General features: G+C 47.6%; 4 protein-coding genes across 5 annotated transcripts; 2 read left to right on the forward strand and 2 right to left on the reverse strand.

The window, feature by feature from the left end:
• Window positions 1-182: 182 nt before the first annotated feature.
• dhx34 (DEAH (Asp-Glu-Ala-His) box polypeptide 34) lies at window positions 183-18,955 on the forward strand. Of its 2 annotated transcripts, XM_054794573.1 has the most exons (17): window positions 183-1,102; window positions 2,368-2,679; window positions 2,757-3,011; window positions 3,093-3,195; window positions 4,070-4,287; window positions 4,360-4,534; window positions 4,637-4,830; window positions 5,145-5,246; window positions 5,313-5,600; window positions 5,710-5,883; window positions 5,959-6,064; window positions 7,633-7,739; window positions 7,813-8,061; window positions 8,128-8,319; window positions 9,132-9,273; window positions 9,909-10,053; window positions 18,823-18,955. In XM_054794573.1, exons 1-17 carry the CDS (start codon window positions 419-421, stop codon window positions 18,833-18,835), a joined length of 3,459 nt encoding a protein of 1,152 aa, XP_054650548.1. In that variant the 5' UTR covers window positions 183-418; the 3' UTR covers window positions 18,836-18,955. The 2 variants fall into 2 exon arrangements, 1 of the variants encoding a protein (XP_054650548.1); XR_008573189.1 differs by lacking the exons at window positions 9,909-10,053; window positions 18,823-18,955 and having other exon boundaries at window positions 8,133-8,319; window positions 9,132-9,267.
• spred3 (sprouty related EVH1 domain containing 3) lies at window positions 9,622-17,923 on the reverse strand. Its single transcript, XM_054794574.1, has 6 exons — window positions 17,592-17,923; window positions 16,501-16,666; window positions 16,214-16,382; window positions 16,085-16,146; window positions 14,790-14,942; window positions 9,622-14,422 (listed from the first exon to the last, which is right to left on the reverse strand). The coding sequence occupies exons 1-6, from the start codon at window positions 17,600-17,602 to the stop codon at window positions 13,424-13,426; spliced, it is 1,560 nt and encodes a 519-aa protein (XP_054650549.1). The 5' UTR covers window positions 17,603-17,923; the 3' UTR covers window positions 9,622-13,423.
• A 1,620-nt stretch (window positions 18,956-20,575) lies between the features above and the next one.
• psmd8 (proteasome 26S subunit, non-ATPase 8) lies at window positions 20,576-23,758 on the reverse strand. Its single transcript, XM_054794157.1, has 7 exons — window positions 23,593-23,758; window positions 22,956-23,028; window positions 22,767-22,869; window positions 22,521-22,686; window positions 22,269-22,369; window positions 21,224-21,335; window positions 20,576-21,034 (listed from the first exon to the last, which is right to left on the reverse strand). Exons 1-7 carry the CDS (start codon window positions 23,695-23,697, stop codon window positions 20,897-20,899), a joined length of 798 nt encoding a protein of 265 aa, XP_054650132.1. The 5' UTR covers window positions 23,698-23,758; the 3' UTR covers window positions 20,576-20,896.
• On the forward strand, window positions 23,620-26,008 carry nup88 (nucleoporin 88). The gene has a single exon (XM_054794156.1). It carries the CDS (start codon window positions 23,805-23,807, stop codon window positions 25,947-25,949), a length of 2,145 nt encoding a protein of 714 aa, XP_054650131.1. The 5' UTR covers window positions 23,620-23,804; the 3' UTR covers window positions 25,950-26,008.
• The last annotated feature ends 489 nt before the right edge of the window (window positions 26,009-26,497 follow it).

The following is a 26,497-nucleotide window of genomic DNA, read 5'->3' on the forward strand; positions in this document are numbered from 1 at the left end:
AATATATAATATAATGTATATATAATATAGTTACATTTTATGCACTGTATTTTCGATCTTTTTGTACCACAATAATTAATAGTAAACATGACGTACAGGTATTATCTTTCGTTGAAGTCGTCGGTTTACCTCGGAACCTTTACGACGCTTTTCTCTGTCGGACGTCTTCTTGGGAACGGACCGGAAGTTAGTCCTACTGTTAATGTTTCCTGTCACTGCTATGAACAGTGTCCATTGTTGCTTCACATATATTTAATTCAGATAAAATGTAAGATTAATTCAACCCTCTGGAAATTTTTGCTCATGTCAAACGTCTTTAAAGGTGAAGTTAACCGTTGCGTTATGTTGCTGCTTACGGCTTTCAAGTGAAGTCAGTCGACAAGTTTAAGGTATCTTTTGGTGGAAAGGGACCAGGACTATGGATGTAGATGGGAGGGTCCACAGTCGGTCTTGGGACTGGGACAGTCCGCACTGCCGAGCCCAGCTGGATGACATCTTCTTCCGTCCGAGCGACTACATTCAAGCTGGCAGTCCGGAACACAAAGACTTCTGGGCCTTCTTTGACCGCTTCCAGAGGTTTAAGCTAAAGAGGGACATGTGTGGACCCGGTCCCAGCCCTGAAGGGAGCAGAGCCAGAGTTCAGACTGGGTCTTTGGACCTCCCTAAGGAGTATGACGCTCGCTACCGTATCAACGTGTCAGTGTGCACCAGAGACATCGAGGAGCGACTTGGAAGATCTCATCCCAACCACAGGCGAGACCCATCAGGTCTAAGTTCTCAGGTGATCTCGGACTTCCGCCTGGCCCTCCTCCACTTTCTGGACTTCAGCCAGAGGCAGAGCTTCGGCAAGCTGGCCAAGCTGCGCCGGGAGCAGAAGAACCTGCCCATCTTCCAGTACCGAGACCGCATAGTGGAGATGGTGAGGCGGCACCCGGTGGTGGTGGTGGCTGGCGACACAGGATGCGGGAAGTCCACTCAGGTGCCCCAGTATCTCCTCTCTGCCGGATTCACAAACATAGCCTGCACCCAGCCCCGACGTATTGCCTGCATTTCCCTGGCCAAGAGGGTCAGCTATGAAAGTCTCAACCAGTACGGCTCAAAGGTTTGTCCTATACCACCAAATCCTGCTTTTTACTTGTAAAAATCATAAGAGTAACTTCCCAGGGACACAAGGATGCTTGTTGGAGAATACAGTGGAACCTCGAAAGTTGATGTGTCCCGTTTTTGTTTCATAAAAACTGTGCAGGTAATGTGTTCAGTCACTTTTTAACATTCGTAACTGTCATGCAAGAAGCTGACCACTGGCAATAGTTAATTTGAAAAACAACAACTTTGACTGAAATAGCTAAAATACAGGAGTGGGAACAAGGTTATCTAAACACATCACATGCTTTAACTTTTGTGACTGTCATACGATTCCAAAAAGAAGTGAACCATGGTTAACAATAAAAGGTCAACACAATAAATTCCGTGATGCAGAGACTATGAGGTTAAGCGTGTGCTCGGGAGGCGAGTCTCTGCCCCAAAGGCAATTCCCTGTTTGTTGTACTTTTCATTCATCTATTATTTATGGGCCTGCCTGTAATGCAAGCACACATCTATTGATCTGAAGCAAGAGATGTTCCCATATTATCACATTGTATCCATGCAGCTTAGCTGTTAGCATTACCGTTTCGGAAATAGTTTCAACGACAAAGCCCAAAAGCCAGCAAGTCGGTCTCAGACGTAGGGCCAGAAGTTCGCAACAGGTAGCGTTCAAAATTTGCATGAGAATATTTATTTGTGGCGGGCCTCTAATAAATGTGTGAGAAACACTCAGCCTAGGGATGTGACACACTTCCCGTTCTATGGTTATCATTAAACTTTTCCGCTTTGCCGTCACTGGTACTCTTCCAACGAAAAGAGCCAAATAAAAAGCTAAACTTGTCACGCTATACCTTTTTAGATGTATACAGTGTACACCAGGTGTCACCAACGTTTTTCCTTGTGAGAGCTACTTTTACAAAATGAAAATGGCCAAGAGCTACTCATTTTTGTAACATTTATTTTCACAGCTTATTTTAAACCCAAACAAAGCAAATATGCTTGTTTTACCAGAACATTAACAAAATGCTGGTGTCCACAACTCACATTTTGTATTTCAGAATGCATTTCTTTCTACTGTTCTTTCATTATTAACTGAAAACCTGAATGAAAAGCAGGCTTGCAGGCACCTCATGTGGTTGTGGGGGGCGACCTGGTGCCCGTGGGCACCACGTTGGTGACCCCTGGTGTACACTATATGTTTACAACTTCTATGTATTTCTATTGTTCATGTTCATGCAGTCATTGCATTTCTAGTCTAAACATGCATCCATGTTTTGCCAGGTGGGCTACCAGATCCGCTTCGAGACCACGCGGACCACCGCCACCAAGCTGATCTTCCTGACAGAGGGCCTGCTCCTCAGGCAGATCCAGCAGGAGAAGACGCTGGACCAGTACCAGGTGCTGATTGTGGACGAGGTGCACGAGCGACACCTGCACTGTGACTTCCTGCTGGGCGTCCTGCGTACCCTGCTGGCCGAGCGCCCCGACCTGCGCCTCCTCCTCATGTCGGCCACCATCAACATCAAGCTCTTCTCCGACTACTTTGGCGGCGCTCCTGTGCTGCAGGTGCCAGGCAGGCTCTTCCCCATACAGGTGGGCACACCACATGTTATCATGTCCTCTATTACCGTATATTTGTAATGACTAGTCTTATCACATGACCCGCTCAGGTGATCTATCAGCCCGTCCCACCGGAAGAGCAGCCGTCCCGCTCGGAAAAGATGGACCCTCGGCCTTACCTGCGCATCCTGCAGGGCATCGATCAGCGCTACCCGCCGGAGGAGCGCGGCGACCTGCTCGTTTTCCTCAGCGGCGTGGCCGAGATCGGCACCATCCAGGAGGCATGTCAGGTTTACGCCACGCACACGCGCCGCTGGATCGTGCTGCCACTGCACAGCACGCTTTCCCTGGCTCAGCAGGACAAGGTAGCGCTCGTGCAGCTTTGCAGCATCTCGGACCTATCGCCATTAAGCAGCGTTACACATTTGTCATGGCATTATTGGTAGGTGTTTGATATAGCGCCACCTGGTGTCAGGAAGTGCATCATCTCTACCAACATCGCAGAGACCTCAGTCACCATCGATGGAGTACGCTTTGTTGTGGACTCCGGTAAGCAAAATACACGTTAGTACATTAGTAGACTAATTCACTTGGGTTGTCTTTTTGGATATTAAGCTTTCATTATTAAATGTTAATATTAATTTAAAAAAACATTGAGTGTATTATTATTGTTATTAAATTATAAATATAATAATAGTAATTATTTGATAATAATATCACTTATATAGTAAAAGATATAGCTCAGCTATATAATTATAATAATAATAATTATTATTATTATTATAATAATTGCCTATCGAGTGCATTTGGATGTGTGAGTGTTATAAAATTTTTAATTAAAATTTAAAAAAGGCCTTTTTTATTTTATATATTTTTTGTAAAAAAAAATCTTATTTAATTTATTTAGTATTCATTTATGTATTTATTTTATTTATTTACGTATTTATTCTATTTATTTGATTGATTTACTTATTTATTATAAAATGCCTATTGATTAGGTGTATTATTATTAAAATGACCCTAACCTATATAAAAATCCTATATCAAGTGTTTTTGAATATTGCTCATAATAAATTGCCAGACAACAGTCATGATAATTGCGCTGTTTTCACTTTATTATTTATTATTATTGAAAAAATGAATAATTTGATGTCAGTTGTTGGCTAAAAAGTATTCCAAAATCCCAAAGATAATGGTAATAGTAATAACAATTATGATATTATACCATACTTGTGTAGTATTATTGCGTATATTGTCAGTACTAGTATTTAATTAACAAATATATCAAATCTGAATCCTAGATATGCAGTATTTATTATTATATTTATTCCAAAATGATTTATTCTTAATTGACTTCTTTATTGACTTCTTAATTAAACTTTTTCAAATGAAAATCCGTTTTTTTTTTTGTTTTTTTTCCCAGGCAAGGTGAAGGAGATGAGTTTTGACCCCAAGGCCAAAATGCAGCGCTTGCAGGAGTTCTGGATCAGCCGAGCAAGCTCGGAGCAGAGGAAAGGTCGCGCTGGCCGCACGGGCCCCGGGGTGTGCTACCGCCTCTACGCCGAGTCCGACTATGACGCCTTTGCTTCGTACCCCGTGCCCGAGATCCACCGGGTGGCGCTAGACTCGCTGGTCCTGCAGGTGTGTAGAGAGTACAACAGCGCTGTGATCGCACATCCTACTTGAGTCCACCGGTACGCTTTGTTCTCGCAGATGAAAAGCATGGGCCTCGGAGATCCGCTTTCTTTTGTCTTCATCGATCCTCCTCCCGCTGCCAGCATTCAGACCGCAATTACCTACCTCAAGGAGCAGGGGGCGCTGGACCACCACAGCGAGCTGACCTCTATTGGGAGTCTGCTGGCTCAACTGCCGGTCGACGTCGTCATCGGTATTCTGGAATATCAGGTTTATGGAGTGATCAATATCCTGGACACATGTGATGGAAACTCGAGTGTGTGTGTGTGTGTGTGTCCGTGTCCGTGTCCCTCAGGGAAGATGCTGGTGCTGGGCTCCTTGTTCAACCTGGTGGAGCCCGTGTTGACAGTGGCTGCCGCCCTCAGCGTCCAGTCGCCATTCCTGCGCAGCTCCCAGCACAACCCCGACTGCACCACCGCCCGCCAGCCCCTGCACTGCAACCAGGGAGACCCCTTCACGCTGCTCAACACCTTCAATGCCTGGGTGGAGGTATCCAGATAGCAATATAATATATAAATACACCTGCATAATCTAATTAGGTTAAAATAATTCAGGTAATAATGTTAGTTGTGAGATAATACTATAACAATGTGTTGCTATTGGGGTTGCAAAATACTGGCAATTTTCAAAAGTTGGAAGCTTTCCACAGAAAATGAAGGGAAATAGTTGTGAATGTAGAGGAATTGGTGGGAAAAACAGTCTAGAACTTCCTACAACAACAGCCGGACTATAAACAAACTGAGTTCTACTCTCGCTATGTGAGCCGCTGGTGTACCTAATGAAGCGACCTGTGTTTTAAACAGGTGAAGGGCGAGCGAGGCGGCGGTTCCAGAAAGTGGTGCCGGCGGCGAGGCCTGGAGGAGCAGCGTCTCTATGAGATGGTCAACTTGCGCCGACAATTCAAGGCAAGCCTGTGATGAGCTTAAAGCATTCTGATTGGCCGCCTTGTTTCATACCTTTGTACTAACCAGGAGCTGCTGAGGAGCCACGGCCTGCTGGAAGGTGACGACGATGGCAGCGGAGGCAGCACCTTGGAGGGCGGCGACCGCCAGCAGCGCCGCGAGCGTCTGACGGAGAGGCGGAAGCTTCATCAGATGAAGAGGGACCACGAGCAGCAGGAGGGCACCAAGCGGAAAGTCCTCCGTCTGGAAGAGGGTCAGGAAGGAGCGTTTTCCTCTGGATCCGACACGGACGAGGTGGGAAGAAGGAGAAGCAGGAAGAAGAACAAGGAGGAGTCCGGAGCGAACGTAGACATCCAGGTGAGGCAGGTTTTCATATAACTCTCGCCTCATAACCTCGCCTCATTTGTTTGAGTGCTGAAATGTGAACGTAAAAGATTCCACGTTTTTCCCGTGCGGCACACCACAGGAAGTGAAGTTCAAGCTACGTCACAACGTGTCGGAGCTTCAGGATGCCGTCAGCGCCAGTCAGGACCTGTCGTCCCGCCAACAAGCGCTCCTCAAGCTGCTGCTGTGTCGGGGGCTCTACCCGCAGCTGGCTCTGCCCGACGAGCACAACGCGACCCGCAAGGACACCGAGCAGGTCCCTACGCCCGGCCGCCATTTGAATTAACTTTTGAAGTTGTCTGCAACGGCGCTGTCTCGCATTTACACGCAGGTGTTCCATACCAAGAATAAGCAGGGAATCGTCATCCATCCCACCAGCGTGTTTGCCAGCGACCCCGAGGTGTTACACGTGCCTCAGGATGACGTCCGGGACGTGGGTAAGGAACACGTAAAAACTAAAATGGCAGAATTTTTTCTCCCTTTTTGCATGAGGGAAAGAAGCTGCTGAACAATGGTGCACTTCCTGATATACTGTAGTGTGTTGATCACATCGCCGCCTAGACTCAGTTTGGTATTCACTCCCCGCATAGTCGCAGATTTCTCTGCTTCGTTTGTAAATCATTTGTTTTTTTACACTAACTTGTGTCCAAACGTTGAAAGGATGCAACTTCGCCACTGTGATATTTTGTAAAGCAACACATGTCGATATGCTAACAAGTTATCTGTATTTCAAGAAAAAAATGCATCTCAGCTTTGTGATATAAGTTAAAAAGCTAACTTCACTCTTCTTTCTTTGTATACTGTATGTTCTTTTTGTAATATTATGACTTTATTCCTATAATTTTATAACTTTTTCCCCAACATAATTTTCCAAAAAGTACAACTTTATTTTGTTTTGTTTGTTCCTCATGAGGGCCGCACGGTTAGCATGTTGGCCAACACAGTAACAGTCTGGAGATCGGGAAGATCTGGGTTCGATTCTCCCTTGGGCATCTCTGTGTGGAGTTTGCATGTTCTCCCCGTGCGTGCGTGGGTTTTCTCCGGGTACTCCGGTTTCCTCCCACATCCAAAAACATGTAGGTTAGGTTAATTGGAGATTCTAAATTGTCCATAGGTATGAATGTGAGTGTGAATGGTTGTTTGTCTATATGTGCCCTGCCATTGGCTGGCCACCAGTCCAGGGTGTACCCCGCCTGTCGCCCCAAGTCAGCTGGGATAGGCTCCAGCATGCCCTGCGACCCTAAAGAGGAGAAGCGGTATAGAAAATGGATGGATGGATGGATGGATGTTCCTCATGATATTATGACATTAAAAAAGAGCGTTTTTTTAAATATTTCAATTCTGTGGTACTAAAATTGAATTATTTTTCCTCATAATATAAGTTTATTCTCGTAAAATTGCGACTGTTATCCTCGTATAAAGACAGCTGTTTTTTCCATTGTTGTTTTTAATTTTCCAACTATTTAAACTTTCTTCTTTTTTCTTCTTCTTTTCGTAATTATGACTTTAATCCCGTAATATTTTGACTTTATTCTCGTATCGTTATAATTTTCTCAGCAACCTAATTACGGTATGCAAAAATGACAACTTCATTTGTTGTTTTCTTTGTTTTTCATAATATTTCAACTTTTTTTCTAATAACAGTATATTTCTAATAACAATGTTAATATTTCAAGTTTATACGACTAAAATTGTTATTTTTACTCATAACATTACAACTTTATTCTCTTAAAATTCCAACTTTAGCTCAAGATTTCAACTTTTTTCTCTTAATGTTTAGACCTTATTCTTGTAAAATTACTGTTAATTTTTCCATTTTTGCTGCTGTTGTTTTTTTTTTAAGTTTTCTTGTTAAATGATATTTTTAGAATGTGCTGCCGGCCAATAAAAAAACAGCTGCTGGTTGCACGTTGGACACCACTGGTATACAGGATGACGTTGTAAAATAATCATATGCTTTAAATACTTAACTAAAACAAGTGCCTAATCATTGTGACGCATGCAGGACCAGACAGACGAGACAGCAGCAAACATCAGCTGCTGGCCTTCGTCACCTTGCTGGAGACCAACAGGCCCTACCTGTCCAACTGCGTGCGTGTTCCTGCGCTGCAGGTGAGTTCCATCAAGCCAGCAGGACAGCAAAGAGGAAGTCGAGCGTGTCGTGACGTCCAAGCCCCCCCCCCAGGCTCTGCTGCTGGTGGCCAACACGGTGGACAGCAATGCAGACTGCTCTCGGCTGGTGGTGGACGGCTGGCTGGAACTGCAGCTGAAGGAGCCAGAGGAGGCCCTCAAGGTGCTGTCCAACGCTCTCAGCCTCAGGACCGAGTGGGAGCGCCTCCTGCTGGCCCAGCTGGGGCAAAGTCCCACCGGCGTGTCCCGCAAAGCCACAGACAAGCTGAGCGAGCGTCTGGTCCGCTTCCTGCTGTACAACGAGGTAATGAGGCGGACTGGATGCTTCCTGTTTCAAAGACGCCGAGCTTTTTATGTTTGTCATCTTAAGATCAGCTACAGCCTGCAGAGGCTCTCAGCCCTCCAGACACAGAACCTGTACGTCGGACCTCAGCCTGAGTCAGACGCGTCTCTCGGCACCACGGCGAGCGTCACTCCGCTGTTTCTGGGCGCTGAAGCCAAGCCCGACCCCGTGAAGGGGGGCCTGCGCGTCACCAGCTTCTTCACCTACAACTGTCTAGCCGTGAGTGGACTGCTGACTCATCACATTGTCTTTACATTTAAGGCCCCGCCTCGACTTGCCTTGACATTCCAGTTGAAGATGATGACAGCTAAAAATGTTAAAATGGGACTTCAAACATCGCCTACAGCGCAGGGGGCCACTTTTAGGTCGAGGCTTGTTTTTTATTGTCCCTCTGTAAATTGTAAAAATAAAATGAATTCATTATTAATGAGATCAAAGCAAAGCTGTGGATGTGTTGAGATTGCTTAGCAGATATTGAGCTACCGTCATCCTGTAATTTGCATTTGTGCTTTTGCATTTCTGTCACAAACAAGACGGAGCCACCTGTGAGTGCTTTTAGATTTGGGGAGCGCAGCAGGACACGCTGCTTGTTGAGAAGAGTGATACGTGCTTTCATGTTAAGAGTCTTCAAGAGTGTCCAATAAGACAACCTAGAGGGGTTTGAATACCTGTTAAATGGCTAAGTTGGCAACACTGCTCCCTCCTGCAACCACCGGTACTTCTTATTCTCTGGCAGACCAGGTGCGTGTGAGGTGTGTTGCGAAGCAGAGTTACGATGCCATCTACTGCATTCACACACAGTCCCGTTATAATGTGTTTATGACCGAGCACCAAATATATTTGTGGTGATCCGCCACAAATAAACAAACGTGTGGGAAACAGCATGTTGGAAAAAGTTTGTGCCCCCTTGCTGTACAGTTAATACGATGGCCACAGTTTGACCCTCAAACAGATTATTTCTACTTGGTTCAGTGGTGTTAACAGTAAAGGGTGTATAAAAAGTTGGTAAAGTGTGATGCTGGTGTTTCCAGGACTCCAGAGACCTGTACAGCGAGTGCCTGCGGACCTTCTGGAACTGTCCCCACTGTGACCTCTACATGCCACTGACCCCTCTGGAGCGCATGCAGCATGAGACCACCTGCAGGCCAGCGGGGGAACAGCAGCAGGACGAAGGTGGGCAGCCTTTATTTTCTGATGTCTTCTGTCAGCGTCAGACATGCCAGGGGTGTCCAGTCTTTATCCAGTGAGGGACATATATATATATATATATATATATAAATATTTCTTTGAGTAAATTCTCTATTATTATTCCCAGAATATTTTGACTTTATTCTCATAATATTATAATTTTTTCCCCCAAGCCAATTTTGCAACTTTCTGTTGTTTATTTTTCATAATATCACGGCTTTAAAACAACAAACAACTATAATAACAATCAACTCTTTGCTACCAAAATGACGTTATTTTTCCTTAAAATATTGCAAGTTTATTCTCGTAAAATTGCAACTTTTTCCTCATATTTTGACTTCATTCTCATAAAACTACAGCTGTTTTTTTTCCCCCATTTCTGTTTAATATGTTTTTTTTTTCTTTCTTCTCATAAATTCTTGTAAAATTAACTTTATTCCCACAATATATTTATAATTTTTTTGTCGTTTTCTTGTTCAATTATATTTCGGGCCAATAAAAGAAACACCGGCAGGCAGCAAATAGCCTGCAGGCCTCACTTTGGACACCCCTGTCTTATGCAGATGTAAGATGTTCAGGATGGAAATACTCATGTCAAGCTTTTGGTGGATGTTTTTAAGGGGAAGATGGCAGAAAGCCAATCTCCTCCTCCTCCGCCCGCTCCAGCCTAAGCAGAGTTTACCACTGTGACGTCTGCAATGAAGACCTGAACCTCACGTCCACGGAGATCCTCAAGCACAAAAGGCAGCACATGTACTCTGCTAAGTAAACCACTCTTATTATTATTATTAACATTCATGGAATAAACCATTATTTTTGTCATTAACCTCACAATTCCCTCCTTCCATGGTTTGGAAAAAAGCGTAAAAATGGCAGCAGTGTGTAAAATATAGAGTGAGGGTTTAATAATGATACAAACCCACGATATGTAACACCTCAAAGCAGCACATTGGCACAAAGTCAGAAGTAAGACAGCACGGAAGATTAAAAATCTGCCTCAAGGAAAAAAACAAAAGAAAAACAAAACCAAAATAAAGAATAAATATCTCCATAAATAAATAAACAGGTCATATCTCATTAATTACTTTGAAACTCATAATCATCATAATAAATACGTACATTTGAAAATATGCACATTGGCAGAAATGAAAAGTAGTGAATACAGAGTTACTTGAAAATCAAAAAGGGATTGATTACTCAAATAAAAAGGCACATTTATTAAGATGTAAGAAGAATGGGGAGGGATGTGAAGGGGGGGCCTGGAACACCATCAATGGAGCGTAAGGAAGGAAGGAAGTAATAAACGTGTGCACGATGGCTTTACTGCTTTGGTCCATCTGCATCTTCAAGTCAGCGTGTGTGTGTGTGTGTGTGTGTGTGTGTGTGTGTGTGTGTGTGTGTGTTTTAGGAGCACGAGGATGGGGAATGGCAGTTTTAGATTCCTGGAACAACCTCGTTAGGAAGGCTGCTTGTGGTAGAGGTGGGGGGGGGGGACCGACTTCAGTTATAAGGTTCATTCATGCTTCCATCTTTAGCCTCGACTGCTTCATTGTTGTTATGATGCCATTCCGTGTCACGGAGTATTGCAGTTTGGCGGGAGAACTTTCCAGAGCCGCTGCAAAGGAGATGAAAGAGGAAAACGCGCGTTGGCTATTTTTACGTGAGCATCATCTGTGTTTGCTGTCTGCTGATTGGTCGACGGTATTGTTGCTTGTGTGTCAGAATGTAATTTATTATGCAGAAAGCGCTATTGTAACAGTACCGGAAGGAGGATTACATTTTTATTATATAATCCTGTGTTTCCCTACAGGACCGCAATCTATTTGTGGCAGTGGTGGGGATATGTAATTGTCAGATTTGCATAATAGGTTGTGGACATTTTTGTCATTTTAGCCGATTGTGAGTGCTTTTTGACGGGGCGGTGGCCCACAAGAGCACCCACTACTCGTTTAGAAGAGCAATACTCTGTTTCAAAAAATCTAGAGAGGTCCGATCACTCACTAAATACAGTTGTCCCTTGCTATATCGCGTTTTGAATATCGCTGCCTCACTATATCACTTTTTTTTTTTAATAATGAATAAATTAATAAAAATGTTTTGTGTTTGAGTATGGCCTATCATTAGTCCAAAAATATTGAAAGACAAGTTATGTGTAGTAATTGTGGTCTCTGGGCATCAGGAATGTTATGAGACATAACGTTACACTGCATGGAGATGGCTACTGAGTCAGCAGAGCCGAGCCGACATGCCATGGCATGAGACGGACATGCCGTGGCTGTGATCGAGTAAAAGAAAAAAAGTTTCTCCTCTCATTCCGTGTGGACGTGGTAAGTTTTTGGCTTCTTTGTCCGTCTTCCCCACTCCGTTTGGAACATTTTATTAAATTTAGAAGTGAATTGGAGAGGCTACCTAGTTAGCTCGATAGCTTGCTATGCTTGCCGCAGCCGCCCTTTGTCCATGCAGTGATCCCGTAGCCTGCGCAGTGTGATGTAAACAAAGAATAATAGGAGTGTAAAAGTGACTATAGGGGCGTTATTTCATGTCTACGGGGCTCTAATAATGTTAAAACCTGTATTTAGAAAGCCATAAACGGGTTTATGAAACTATTCAGTTTATTAATATTGAATCCTACTTTGCGTAAATTCACTTACCACGGTTGGATCTGGAACCAATTAACCGTGATAAACGATGAGTTACTATATAGCGACAAAGTCGCTAGGTTGGCAACAGTGATCCCTCCAGCTTGGTCTTATTCTCCGGCAGGTGTGTTATCATGTAGGTACGCTATGATGTTGTGTTGTTTGCGTAGCTAGCGCAGATATAACCGAACTGAACCGTACAGTAAATATACAATACCAGTCAAAAGTTTGGAGACACTTTCTCATTGAAAAGCATACGAAAATGTCTCCAAACTTTTGACTGGTCGTTTATTTGTTGTCTATAATGGTGGAGCCGGAGAAAAGTCTTGAATTTTGTTGTTGTTACGCTGCGGTAGAAGGATTCCGATATTTGCCGTAAAGACAGAAAATTGTCACGTAAGAATAGCCAGGAATGTTACGACTCAGCAAAATGTGAAGGGTGGCGGGAGGGAGCATTTCAATTTAAAGTAGCAGCTTTAAGTCTCTCTGGCTCTTAACTTCATGTTTCCCTGCGAGCGCACCGCCGCCACTATTTTGCTGTTTACCGGCCACTTAATTAGGCACGCCTGCACAGTGTAGCCAGAGCTGTATCAACATTTTCGCAAAGATGATAATGCTCACTTTTAAAGGTGAATATCTTTTGTATCGGATGTCGTTAGATTGCGCAGGCGTAGCTAATGTTGCGGCCCCTTGCTCTTGGTCACAGTAACACACGACAGTATTCGCTTAGCAACACTTTTCACCTTAGTTGACGTACAAAAATAATCTTTAAATACATTGTTCATTGCACTTTTCCTACATCCACAGATTAGTTAGTCGGGTTTGTTTGTCTTTGGGGGTGTTGATGAAAACATGTGAAGGTGTTAATTCTCCATTCCTTGAACTTCCCTACGGTTACAAAGCACCATCACGTCAAGTCTAGTGGTTGTCATTGCAACTTCCCTTACGGATAATTGTCCCGTTGCGTTTGGTGGAGACGTCGTCTCCGAGGCCGCTCTCTCGTCCCTCCTCTAGCTAGCGGACGTGTGGCGGGGCGGCGCGTGAGGTAAAGTTTGGAGGTAAAGGGTGATGTCTGCTCATCTGACCACGGATGACGCAGGCTAACACGAAACCGTTAACGTTTTCCCCTCCTGTGAGTGTGTGGTAGCGTGTGTCTGACATGTAGTAAAATAGACCAATTAAAATCACCTCAACAATCTCTTTTTTTGTCTTTTTCTTTCTAAACGGACATTTCAAACACACCATGGTTACCCACCCTCGTCCTTCGCATTAAGTCTCTGCTCGCTAACTCTACATTAGCGGGGAATCCGCAACGAAGGCTCCATGCGGCGCCGCAGAACCTGGTCCTGCAGCCTCCTCGGCGGGCGTGGACAAGTCCAGAAGGCCCCGGGTTGAAAAGAGAAAGAGCGGAATGCAGTTGGAAGGCTGTGGGGGCTTCGGAGGGTCTTCCAGGCTCCGCCCCTCTCAAAGAGAGCCCCCCCAGCCCGAGCCTGGTCTCATCGGACCGCTTTGTGCTTCCCCCCGCAGCAACCACACCTCTCGCCGCAGCGCAGGCAGGCGCGCAGAGGCAGGTAGCAGCACATGCAGGGCACAAAGAGCGACAGGGCCACGAGGGCCAACCAGCGGGCACAACAGAGGGGGTGCGGGTGGCCCCCCATGGAGTCATCGCACGAGCACGGCTCCCAGAACTCCCCCTCGGAGTCCGACATGCAGTGGTAGAGCAGGCTCTCTGCGCACCACACACAGGTCCACTGGCGCAGGCAGTGCAGGGCCGGGTCCGGGGCGTCCCTGCAGCGGCCCCGCCCGTTTTCCGAGGCGCTGAACACGGAGCGGCAGTACACGCAGCGGGACGAGCACGATGACGACGCCTGAGGACATGGGCTGTCATCATCGGGGGAGATGGCCCCGGGGTCTCCTCCGGACCCTCCTCCCCTTTTACGAGTCCGCGATCGAGGCGTTGCCAGGGAGGTGTGTATGCAGCAGGGCGAGGGGGAACCTTTGCCGGTCTCCTGGGGGGAGCCGGCCCCTGAGGACACGCCGGACACAGCGTTGGGGATGGACATGCAGGTAGGCGAGGATGAGGACAGACGCTGGGCGGCCTTGCTGTCCAAACTCACGGTGACGTCACAGCCCGCCGTCCCCACCCCGGACAGCTCTTTCTCAAAGCGGACCACGCACAGCTCTGACTTGTCCTGGTGACTCCCCCCGCTGCCCACCACCACGCCCCCGGTCAGCCCCCCGACCATAGTCCTGGTGGCCCCGGCTCGCCGATAGTCCTCATACCCTCTGGACCCCCACAGGTCCTTGCAGGGATCCACACTGCGTAGGTCCCCCTCTTCCAGCAAGGAGATGGTGGGTGAGAGGGGGGACAGAGGCGACGAGGTCGGGGGGCCCGCTGGAGGGGATGGTGGAGCAGGTGGGGGGGGCGGTGGCGCTGGGGGGTTCAACGCAGCGGTCATTTGCGAGAGCTGGTGCTGTCCCGGCCTGGTGTGGATCTGCAGAGATGGTGTAGAGTTACAGAGTCAGGAACAGAATGTCCCGCTGACGACGACTTTTATTTCACATCTCAAATTTCATCCAAGCAGAGGTCACTTTCATCTTAATTTGACTTGGTGCACAAGCGGACACAGGACTAGGGACTTCAATGTGGGAAGATTGACTTAAGACTGATCCCGACCCTAAGATCAGTTTCACCAAGCTCAGTTCACTACGGACCAAAATTTGTTTGTGCTTCTATGTATTGTCAAAAGCTGTGCATGCCACCAAAGTCACCATCTAAACTGTACCCCATTTTAGCACCATTCGTTAGGGTGCCAGCCAACCCTTCCAAAACTGACTGTGACCATTCAAGCATTGACGCACCTGAGCAGGCGTCTGCGTGCTCCCACCGGATCCGAAACTGAAGTCCTCCGTCCGCACGAAGCAGGTGGCAGATGACTCGCTGGTCACTATGGTGATGGGTTTGGGGAGCATCTCCTTCCTGCTGTTGGACGACGACTCACTTCCTGTATGGGACTGGCAGAGGCCGCAAATCAACATCATTAACTGATGATGACACAATCTCAGGAAGAAGACGACATCACAAGCGTACAATAGCTTGTTGTACTTGTGTACCCTTCACATATGACAGTTTGGGAACATGGCCGTACTTTTCTGGTGCCACGGCCCTGTGTTTGGGTACCCCAGTCTGCCGTCAGGGATGGACTCCTACTGTGTCATTGTACAAGATCCAAAACCCTGTCTCGTGGTTGCTGCCTTTGGTATATGGAATTCTTAAGTGTAGTTGTACCAGGATATGAACTGACTTGTTGGTTCTTGTTCCTTATAGAGTTTTTACAGTTTGGAAATGTACCCGTGCCTTTTTAGACATGGAACAAGTACAAAGAGTCCAGTATTTAGCCCTCTGAGGCACATTACAAAGACCATATCGTAAAAAAGAAGAAATTGACTCCTAGCGGTCCTCAGTTCCATTGTACAAGGTTCAGAACCCTGTCCCTGGGTTGCTATCTTTTGAATGTTTTACTTGTACTCCCTTGACATTTGACTTTTACATTTTTGGAACGTGTCTGTACCTTTTTGAGCGTAGAAAAGGTGCACATTTTTACTCTTGATGCCACATTAGTATAGTTGTGCCAGGATAGAATTTGATTCTTGTTGAACCTTTAAAGGGTACAATGGCAGTTTGGGAAGGTACCGGTGCCGGACCGGGAAGAGTCACCCTGGAGTCCAGTATTTATCCACACGAATAAAGATTACCGTAAAGTTCAGTAATTGACTCTGAGTGCTCCCCGGTTTCATTTAACCAGGTCCCAAACCCGGTCCCTGGATTGCTGGCTTTCAGTGTTCTATTTATATACCCTTGATATTTTACTTTTACAGCTTGGAAAACTACTGGTGTCTTTTAAAAAAGTACCAATGGTTATCTTGGAGTAGTGGGGCCCCCGGCCTGCCCTAAGGGATAGTCTCCTGGCACACCCCCGTTTCATTGTACAAGGTCCAAAACTGTGTCGCTGGATTGTTACCTTTTGTACACTTGACTCCTACACATTGGGAACATAGTTGTACCTTTTTGGACCTGGAAAAGGTAGTTACCTTATAGACCGAGAGACCGGGACAGAAACTGACCCCGAGGTTGAGTCACAAACAGGTGTACTCACAGCTTGGCCGTCATCTTCAGTGTCTGCCTCCTCTGGTGTGGATGACGAGGGAGAGTCGGAGCCTGAAAGACATCAGAGGGGACGTTTAGGCAGTCCCACTTGTTCTCCACAATAAATTTGCTTGCACACCTCGGTCCAGCTTGTCCAAGACGACTTGCAGACCCTTTTCGAAGGAGATGGCGTCGGCGGGACTCTGGAAGGTGAGGCCAAACTTGCGCTCATCCACTCGCCAGTGATGAAAGATGGGGTTGACCTTGTTGTAGACCAGCCCCCTCTGGACGGCGCACTCCAGCACCGGCTGGGGACACAATGAGACCGGCGTGCCGCACCGGGAGTGAGTTCACAAGTGGCGGTTGTATCGACATCCCCCCACCCCCCGACTAAATAAAATCACCCCGACATTTTCTTCCACTCACCGCCCGGTCTCGCAGCCGCTCCCCGCGTATGACGTGCTCTCTCCGCCCCCGGCCGTTGTTGCTCCGCCCCTTGCATATGACCACGTGACTGAGGCCGCCACCCCCGAGTGGCACCCAACCGCCGCTGGAGTCGTCACGTGTCATCACCACCGCGCGAACACGCACGCTGGCGCGGGAAGAAAGATGAAGAAAAAGGAGAATCACGTTAGCGTGCGTGAGGGGGTGGATCAACGTGCGTGGAAAAAAAACATCCTCGCTTTGTGTGAGGGGAAAAAAAGAGAAGAGATTAAACAGAAGAGGAGGAGGAGGAAGAATGAGCCTTTCCCACACATCAATGAACGCGCCCGTCCATTCGCGTGCACGTTTTGGCCAATGTGCACACTCAAACATCGCGATAGTTCCACCAGACGACGTCCCCCCCCCGCCCTCGCTAATTCTCTCTCTCCATCCCGCCCCATTAACACCAGCAGACATATATGTTGTTTTTTTTATGAATGGGACGGAACCAGGCGGGGTTCGACTCGACTGGCCTCACATGTGCACTCTTAAGCTACAATGACAAATAAAAGTAAATAAATATAATAATACAATCGGATGAAGAAGTGTGAGTGGGTGAGGATGAAGCAGGGAGGGATGATGGGGGGAGGGGGGTCCTGTGAGGGAAAAAAGGAAGGAGGAGGGCTGAAGAGGGAGGAAAAAAAATCACATTTCATTCATAAAGTTTGCCTTTAAAAAATCATAATGAAAGCCTGAGACACGTTGATAAAAATCACGACGACTCTCGTCTTGAATGGCGCGATGCTGCCCCCCACTTCCTCCTCCTCCCCGTCTCCTAACTCGCCATATTTTGTCTTTTTTGAACACATACATGCATTTGCCACAGCAGATAGTGGTCCACGTAGCTCATCTGCTGCCGCCGCTGCTGCGCTTTCATGACGTTTAATGTTATTAATGGAGCAGTCACGTGTTAGGAGGCTTTAACGTTGATGGTGATGGTGATGGTGCACCACTGGCTGCTCAGCGTCCATCACTGCTGGCGTGCATGTTAGTGATGATGGTGATGAGAAGGACAATAAAATGTCAGGACTTACTCGCCCTCCATGGCTGGCCGTTGCCCGCTGCTTGCAGCAGGAGCCCACCCCGGGCTCTCCTCGCGCTCTTGTCAGCCTCCTGTCAGCAAACACACGCCGATGTGGCTCACATTCTCCCCGCATCCGCGCTCCTCTCGCCCCGCTCTCTCCTCCTCTTCGTCTTCGTCGTCGTCTCAGTCCCCCCTCGCCCGACCCGGCCCTGCCCGGCTCGGCTCGGCCTGGCTCAGCCCACCTCGGTGTCGTCTCGGTGGATCAGGACAGGCTCGAGGTTGCAGCAGCCATTTTCCGCTGGCAGCATCCTCCCTCCCTCCATCCCTCCCCCCTCCCCTCCCCTCCCGCCGTCGTCACCCTCCTCCCTCGCCTCGCATCCTCTCTCTACCTGCGCTAATCATTGACAGGCTCGTACACGCGGCGCGACCATGTGATGGGAATGTAGTGTGCGTTGTCTGCATCATTTTAAGGGTTTTTCCCGCCTTCCTAGTGAGCATGTGACTGCTGCTGTCAAAAAGCATGAGGCTGGTTTCAGCACCATGGAGAGCAACCCGCACCCCCTCCCTTTAAACAAGTGCAGCAACAATGGGCCTTCATGCCGTTTCGCTTGCTTTATGGCACAGGTGTCAACTCAAGACATGGGGGCCGGATGTGGACCACTAAAGCCCGTAAATACACGCCAATCATGCACTTTATATCTTTCATCCTGTTTCATTCTAGTTTTGACAGAAAAATTCTACTGCAGCAAGTTATAAACCCATTTCTGGTTCCGCAATTCAAGCGATCCGTGTACGAACGCTCTCTTTCAAATGAATTTAAAACTTAATTTTGGTCGGTAAACATGAGACTCACTCGAGAACTACTTTAGGATACTGATGGTGTTGTCCATCAACAGGTTACTGTCAGCAGAATCACACCAAAACATCAGCTAATTCTACTGTCCGGTCTGCACGCAGCCACACACACACGCACACACACAGTCAGGGTCATGGTCATTGTTCGCAGGCTGTTGGAGGTTCTGCTCCTATGAAAGCGAGAGTTTTTATTACTAGTTATTTAATTATTGTATTTCGTGTTTTTATTAGTATTTTATACATCCTTCATGTGTTCTGTGTAGTTTCAGTGGCTTAAGTGTTCATTTAGTGTAAGCGCCAACATTAAGTGGAAAATGACATTTACCTGTATATGACTACAAGTGCCTTTGAATTAATCTTTTACTTTGTCACATTAAATTTGATAGCTCTATACAGTAAACACACCTGCGACCCCTGGTGGGCACTCAGCTGGACCCCCTGCAGTTTGCTTACCGGCCTAGGATCGGAGTAGACGACGCAGTGATCTACCTGCTGCACAGATCACTGCTACACCTGGAGGACAGCGGGAGCGCTGTGAGGGTCATGTTTTTTGACTTCTCCAGTGCCTTTAACACTATCCAGCCGTCACTGCTCAGAGTGAAGATGGAAAGTGTGGGAGTAGACCAACACCTGACTGCATGGGTTATAGACTACCTCACTAACAGACCACAGTATGTGAGGCTCCGTCACTGTGTGTCTGACATGGTGCTCTGCAGCACAGGTGCCCCTCAGGGTACGGTGCTCTCCCCTTTCCTCTTCACCCTCTACACCTCGGACTTCACACACAACTCCCCACAGTGTCACATCCAGAAGTTCTCCGATGACACAGCCATTGTTGGTTGTGTTTCGGAGGGGAACGATCTGGAATACAGGACGGTCATCAGGGACTTTGTCAGCTGGAGTGAGCTTAACCAGCTGCAACTCAACACCAGCAAGACAAAGGAGATGATCATTAACTTCCAGAGGAAAACATCCCACTTTACACCGGTGAACATCCAGGGAGCGGACATAGAGTTGGTAGACAGCTACAAATTCCTGGGTGTTCACCTTACCAACAAACTGGACTGGTCCGTCAACACCCACGCCCTCTACAAGAAGGGCCAGAGTCGCCTCCACCTGCTGAGGAGACTGAGGTCCTTTGGTGTGTGCAGGACTCTCTTACGGACCTTCTATGACTCTGTGGTGGCCTCAGCCATCTTCTACGCTGTGGGCTGCTGGAGAGGGGGCAGTACGGACAGGGACAGGAGCAGGATCAATAGACTGATCAGGCGAGCTAGCTCTGTCCTGGACGGTCTTTTGGACTCCGTGGAGGAAATGGGGGAGAGAAGGATGTTGGCTAAGCTGACATCCATCATGGACAACACCTCTCACCCGCTACATGACACTGTTGTTTCCCTGGGCAGCTCCTTCAGCAGCAGACTGTTACACCCACGGTGTAAGAAGGAGAGGTTCCGCAGGTCCTTCATACCGACCACTGTCAGGCTCTACAACACCTGAACCATTTTTTATTCACTATGTCTATGCATTGCATGCATTGTCAATGACTATGCATTCTTTACTTGTGTATCTTGCTTGCTGCTGTAGCAGATGAATTTCCCTGCTGTGGGATTAATAAAGTACTACTACTACTACTACATTTTTAATAGCAGCGAGAGGATAAATGAGAAAAAAGGCAAGGAAAAACGTTGCTGTCCAATGAAAGGTCTTTTTTTGACATTTTAAAACAAATTTATATTAAAAATCAAAAAAGAAACGTGGACATACAGGTTTTTGAATGAGCGCTGGCAATATGTTTTTTTTTTTTTTAAATCTAAAACCTCTCACCTACCTGCATGTAAGACTTGGGAGCAATGAAAAAGACCGCTGCCAAGCACTTCCAGCCTGAGCCACCAGATGGCAGTATCAACAGTCAGTTCTCGGCTCACACTGCAAGGCATGCAAGTGAGAAGACGACCAACAAGAAACATGCTCAAGTAAGGTCAAGTATGAAACAAGCAACACTGGAGTTCCTACCAGGTGTGCTTTTTTCCATCCTTTCTTTACATTCCCGTACTTAAATAGAGACGAGCATGTACTTCATTTTTACAATAAAACTGAAGTGTTCGGTTTAAAGACAAAGCAGAGGAATCACTATAGAAGCAAAATGTCATCAGAAGTTTATTTTTTTTTTCAATTTACACTATGAGGTCAAGCGTGGCTTACAAAGCATACAGGGATGGAGGGGCATTGGGGAAAACACAAAGTTTGGCTTTGTCGGTTGCTAAGATACCGAGAAGGGGCGACAATGTTTGCTGCACGTGTTAGTGGTGTTGTGCTCAAACGTTTTGCACCGTGGACTTCAGTCTAAACCACCAAGTGGACTGAACACAATGACATGTGGGCCACAAAAAGTCTTTGCCGGGATTTAAAAAAAAAAAAGTCAACAATGAGCAGAATGGGATGAATGGGAAACTGTGTGTGTTAGACGATCATTTCCAGCTGTCGTGCATACTCGATGACCTGCTGGGCGAGCTCCGTGGAGGGGATGTTGACCTCCTCCGTGCGCTGCTGCTGACTGCTGAAGGAGTAGCAGCTCTCTGCGTTCAAACTCCACCCCCGCTGCAGGCATCATTGACGAGTGTCAAGAGAAGAATACCGAAGAAGGAAGTTATGTGACGCAAGCACAATTAAAGTTTACGACTCCAGCGTCACCGTACATGTTATCAAAGTGAACAAGTGAACACGTTGCACTTTCTACAGACATACTGGAACTGACTGCTCCACTTGAAAAAGTCAAAATCAACGTACCTTCTTAGCGTAGTCTGTCATCTTTTTAGGGGAGGTGAAGAAAAGCACGCGTGTTGCCTCTGTGAACTGGATCTGCTCGTAGGCTTTCTCTATGCAGCCTGCGATCTCGTCCCTGCAGGTCAGAAAGTTGTCATCGCTGGACCTTTGTCAACCAGGGCCCGGTTGTTCAAAACACTGTCATTTTAACCACTGGTTAACCCCTCACCACCGGTTCGATTCTTAACCCGCCGTTAGCTAACAGACTGTTAAATATGCGTTGTTCTAAACATGGTTAGTGACGTTGTTAGTTAGTGGCACCGTCAAAGTTAACTGTGTGGTTGACGTCACTCGCCAGCACCAAAATACATCCCACAATTCCTCATTTTGTTGCCTCCGGTTTAGCGAAAAAATTGATAGCAAAACGATTTAACAAATTAAAAAAAGAAATTAAAAATATTTCAGTTAAACATATTATTCACGAAAGTAAGCAATATTTAACATACTGTAGTTTCCAGCTTTACAGCAAAATGAACGTCGGGCCCAATGACTAAGATAGAGATTGCAAGCTTAACACGGTTCAATAAAATAGTTTACTTTAAAATCTATGCAGTTAAAAGCGTGTTTTTCTGTCTTGCAAAGATAAGTAATTTGTCATGTGCTGACAAGCTGCAATGTACAGTAACGTGTGAAGTGATGCATAACCCAGACACCAGCAATGCACGTGAGGAGACATGACAGCAGGCCCTCGTGAAGGCAGCGTTCGCCGCCAACTCCATCTTGAGAGTTAACCACACTGTTAAAATATCACGGCGGCCCTTTGGATCCATAAAGTTTAACGTCAAATTAACAGCCGGTTAAAGTTAACCGAGTTTTGGACGGTGCCGTTAAAGTTAACAGTCGGTTAAGTCTCCTTAACCAGTGGTTTAGAGTTTTGAACAACCCGGCCCAGGCAATCAGTCGTGTTATGTTGCACATGTGAGTGCATCCGTTCATGTCTGGGATGCCTTCAGTCAACATGATGTTAGTGCACACAGCTTCCACATCAAGTTATTGTTGGCGTCCTTACCGTATTGTGTCGAGCAGGATGTCGATAAAAAAGGTGTAGCTCTCAGCGGGGATGTTGCCTTTGGCGAGGAACACTTTGTTGTAGCTTCCTTCCATTAAATACTGTCCAGGTCACGAGAGAAGAAGTCATCGGCAGGAAGGAGCAAACATATTTGAAGAAGAAATGAATGTTGTGACATTGCAGAAGCTTGGGGAATGTGTGAGCGTGTGTGACCTTCCTTTGGGCCAGGAAGTCTACAATGATGTGCTTTACCTGCTCTAAGGACACAGGATGCCTGATGTACACGTTGGTCTGAATGTCGCGTGCGCTCAGTCTTTCTAGCTCAGTGTGAAACTCAGACACGCGATTCTGTGAGAGCAGGAACAGGAGGTTGAGTCCCAGGATCTGGTGCATGTAGGCCGCTTCCGGCAGCTCATCCCTGGAGAAAGGCGACAGGGATTGGGATATGTACACGAAGCTCTGTAAGGCAAGCTCAAACGCTTAATCGTCAAACATTACTTGTAGTCAAAGTAGTAGCACTTCAGCTGGGCCATATATCTCTCAAAGGAGGGGATGTCCTTTTTGAGGATGCTCCACAAGGCTCCGATTTCAAGGACATCACCTAAAAAAAACATGATGTGATATTAATAACAATGACTTTACTTTACATATTCTGTATGTTACTGATATAAAAAAAAAAGAACTCACGAGCTAAAATAAGCTGCTGCTTTGTGAACGCAGAGCCACTTGTAGGCAGAAAGTTGAGCTCCAGTAACGATACCTGTGGTAAGAAATGGCAATATAAACATAATGCAAGTCTTATCTATTTGACACAATGCTAACCTGCTAGCTATTACCGCTGACGTATAAAAACTAAGGGAGGCAGTGACATTAATGAATGAACATAGTACATTAATCTCGTAAAATACATGCCTCGTTACAAAACAATGGAACGTAAAACCTGAGAGAATGTTTTGAGTGACAGTCGCTCATGTAAACAGTCTATTAGCAGCCGTTAGCTTTACTGTTTGTGGTCATGTGACAGGTGCTCATGAAAATAGTCTATTAGCAGCCGCTAGCTTTATCGTTTGTGGTCATTTATATGCGAACTCTCGTCTGGACTAAGAAATACACATTGATGACATTTTGAGGTGAGGATCACCCTTGAGACATGACTGTATTCATTTTCAAATGGAAAACACAGACAGCGTTGTTGTCGCTGGCTAACGTTAGCAAGCTTAGCTCCGCTAGCTAACAGAGCTAGCCAGATTGCAGCGGTTAAAAAGCAGGCGTTCCTGGTTCAATTCACAAAGACTAAAGCGACATTTAAGATGTGCGAGTCTACCTTAAGTTTACTTAGGAGTTCGCCGCATTTGTTCAGGTTCGGGTTCTTTTTGTTCCATTCCGCTTTCAGTGTCTCGTAGAGCCCCGCTGTCTCCCGCAACGCCATGGTGATTCTGCAAATTACAATACGACACCGGCCACCGTAATACGGCAAACGTCTGTCGTAAAACGGCAGCGTAACCAGGAAGTGTTTCCCCTTGGAGACGGGTCGAGATGGCGGCATTCGGAACAGACCGCTGGCAGAGCGGCTTACCAAATCATGACATTTTCAAGAAAATACGCGAAAAGCTAGATTCGGAGCCCAAAACAAATGAAAGAGCGGTTGCGAAAAACCTAACATTTAGTTTAGGCGGGGACTTTTTCGTGTGGGACGACGTGGACCGCGTGTTTTACACGACGAGCTTGCGACAGTTAAACACGACGGAGGATCACAGCGGCGGCTACCAGACGTTCCTGTGCATCAACCCGCCTCGCTTCCCTGTGTGCCAGCTGCTGCTGAGCCCCCTGCAGAACCACGTAGCCCTGGTGGGCCAGCGAGGCGTCTCGGTGCTGGAGCTCCCTCAGCGGTGGGGCAAGAGGTCAGAGTTCGAGGGCGGACGTAGCTGCGTCAACTGCAAGACCACCCCGCTGGCCGAGCGCTTCTTCACCAGCTCACCGTCTGTGAGTCTGCGGCAGGCGGCCTGGTACCCGAGCGAGACCGAGGAGCCGCTGCTGGTCCTGCTCACATCAGACAACACAATTCGCTTTTACAACTTAACGTCCCCCCACTCTCCTGTCAAAGTGGTGCCTGTGTCCCAGTGTGATGACGACTGCAGTGTGCGCCCCCCTGCCCGCTCCTACGCAGCATCCCTTGGTGAAATAGCGGTGGGCTTTGACTTTGGCCCAGTCTCTGTTGCCAAAGAGAGGCCTTACCACCCTCTGTACATCCTCTATGAGAATGGGGAGACTTACCTGTGCTACACCAGCCAGATGAATGGCGTGAGCGTGAGCAAGCGTGTGGGCCCCCTCCCAATGTACCCCGCAGCGGAGGACAACTACGGCTACGATGCCTGCGCCATCCTCTGCCTGCCATGCGTGCCCAGCATCCTCGTCATCGCCACGGAGACGGGCACACTGTATCACTGCGTTGTGCTGGAGGAAGAGGACGAGACGCCAAAGTGGGCACCGGGCGGGGGTGCCGTGCCGGCCCTCTACGTGTTCGAGTGCGTAGAGCTGGAGCTCACCCTCAAGGTGGCCACGGCGGAGGACGACGAGCCCCAGGAGTTGGACTTCACCTGTCCCATCAGGCTGCACCGGGACCCCCTGTGTAAGCAGCGCTACCACTGCACCCACGAGGCAGGGGTGCACAGCGTGGGCCTCGTCTGGGTGAGCAAGCTGCAGACGTTTCTTCACGCCGGCGATGAGGACAAGGACAGTCTGCCGGAGTTGGCTGCGGAGAGGCGTTGCATCGTGGAGCACATCGTGTGCACGCGGCCCCTCCCCTCTACCCAGTCTGCTCCCATTCAAGGCTTCTTGATCTTGTCGGACTTGACCCTGGGGGCCACCATGATCTGCATCACCAGCACCTACGAGTGCATCCTCCTGCCCCTGCTCAGCGCCATACGCCCGCCCTCGCCTCCCCTGCTGTGCACGCAGTCCGGCCCACGCTCAGTTAGCTCGCCGCTGCGGGGGGTGGCAGGGAACTCCTTCGAGCAGCACATCCGCAACATCCTGGCCCGGAGCTCCACCAACCCCCTCCTGCTCAAAGCCGGAGATAAGGAGGTGTCGCCCTCGCCTCAGGAGTGCCTGCAGCTGCTGAGCCGGGCCACGCAGGTGTTCCACGAGGAGTACGTCTTGAAGCAAGACATCGCTCGTGACGAGCTGCAGAAGCGCGTCAAGCTGCTGCGAGACCAGAAGAACAAGCAGCTGGAGGAGATGGCGCTATACCGCCAGGAGAGGAAGAGCCTACGGGAGGCGGCCGAGAGGCTGGCGGACAAGTACGAGGACGCCAAATACCGTCAGGAGGCCACCATGGAGCGCGTGAAGAAACTCCTGGGCAGCACGCAGAGCGGACTGCCTGTCCTATCCAACAGCGAGAAGGACATGAGGAAGGAGCTGCAGGCCATGGGCGACCAGCTCAAGCACCTGGACATCTGCATCAAGCAGGTGAAGATGAAGATGGAGTACCAGAAGACGCAGGTGGACAAGGACGTGCCCACCGCCAGGACCACCATCTCGCTCAGCGCCCAGCAAAAGAAGGTGGTCCAGGACGTCCTGCGTGAGCAGGGACAGCAGATTGTGTCCATGATGAAGATGGTCAAGGAGATGTCCTGCCTCATCGCCATGAGGAGCTCCGACTTGTACTTGAGTCAGAAATGAAACTTTATACTTCCTGTCATATCCGAAACACGAAAAATTATTTTTGTTTGCATCTTCAATTAAAAATGAAGTAAAAATGAAGATTCTGTCTTTAATACTAGCAGTCCTTTCATTAATGTTTTACATTAATCAGGAAACAAATAGTAGGCATTCATGCTAATTATAAATACAAAAGTGACTTTTTAATGATGTTCTAAAAGTAAAATATTTCCCTAGAGCCTGGTAAGATCACTAAAAGTGAGAAAAATCGATCATCTCTCTCATTTGGCTCCACTTCGGGTTTTACCCTGGAAGCAGGTGCGTCTGTGTAGGCTCTCAGTCGTACAGGAGTTGTCCATCGAGGAAAAGGCTTCTTGAGACGTCATCTGTACTTCTGTGAAGAAGGTGTCGGACGTTTCGCTCCTCATCCGAAGAGCTTCTACCAGGGCCGAGCCAGAACAATAGATGCTAACGAGCCAGTATCAGAGTCGTTCATACCCAACTCAGGGAGCGACACTTCCCTTTTATCGGAGGTGTTAATAGCAGGAAAGGATTATACCACTACTCCG

The sequence above is a fragment of the Dunckerocampus dactyliophorus genome, chromosome 12 (assembly GCF_027744805.1).
Source record: "Dunckerocampus dactyliophorus isolate RoL2022-P2 chromosome 12, RoL_Ddac_1.1, whole genome shotgun sequence".
NCBI lineage: Eukaryota > Metazoa > Chordata > Actinopteri > Syngnathiformes > Syngnathidae > Dunckerocampus > Dunckerocampus dactyliophorus.

Bases quoted from the DNA above. Each gene is read 5' to 3' on its own strand.
- dhx34 (XM_054794573.1), top strand. From the start codon at position 419: ATGGATGTAGATGGGAGGGTCCACAGTCGGTCTTGGGACTGGGACAGT. The intron at 3,012-3,092 runs GTAGCGCTCGTG...CATTATTGGTAG, and splicing joins CCCTGGCTCAGCAGGACAAG to GTGTTTGATATAGCGCCACC. The intron at 8,320-9,131 runs GTGAGTGGACTG...TGGTGTTTCCAG, and splicing joins TCACCTACAACTGTCTAGCC to GACTCCAGAGACCTGTACAG.
- psmd8 (XM_054794157.1), bottom strand. From the start codon at position 23,697: ATGGCGTTGCGGGAGACAGCGGGGCTCTACGAGACACTGAAAGCGGAA. The intron at 22,870-22,955 runs GTGAGTTCTTTT...TGTTTTTTTTAG, and splicing joins GCAGCAGCTTATTTTAGCTC to GTGATGTCCTTGAAATCGGA. The intron at 22,687-22,766 runs GTAATGTTTGAC...GCCTTTCTCCAG, and splicing joins TGCTACTACTTTGACTACAA to GGATGAGCTGCCGGAAGCGG.
- nup88 (XM_054794156.1), top strand. From the start codon at position 23,805: ATGGCGGCATTCGGAACAGACCGCTGGCAGAGCGGCTTACCAAATCAT.
- spred3 (XM_054794574.1), bottom strand. The intron at 14,943-16,084 runs GTGAGTACACCT...GGCCTCTGCCAG, and splicing joins CTGAAGATGACGGCCAAGCT to TCCCATACAGGAAGTGAGTC. The intron at 14,423-14,789 runs GTGCGTCAATGC...CCATCTCTGCAG, and splicing joins GCACGCAGACGCCTGCTCAG to ATCCACACCAGGCCGGGACA.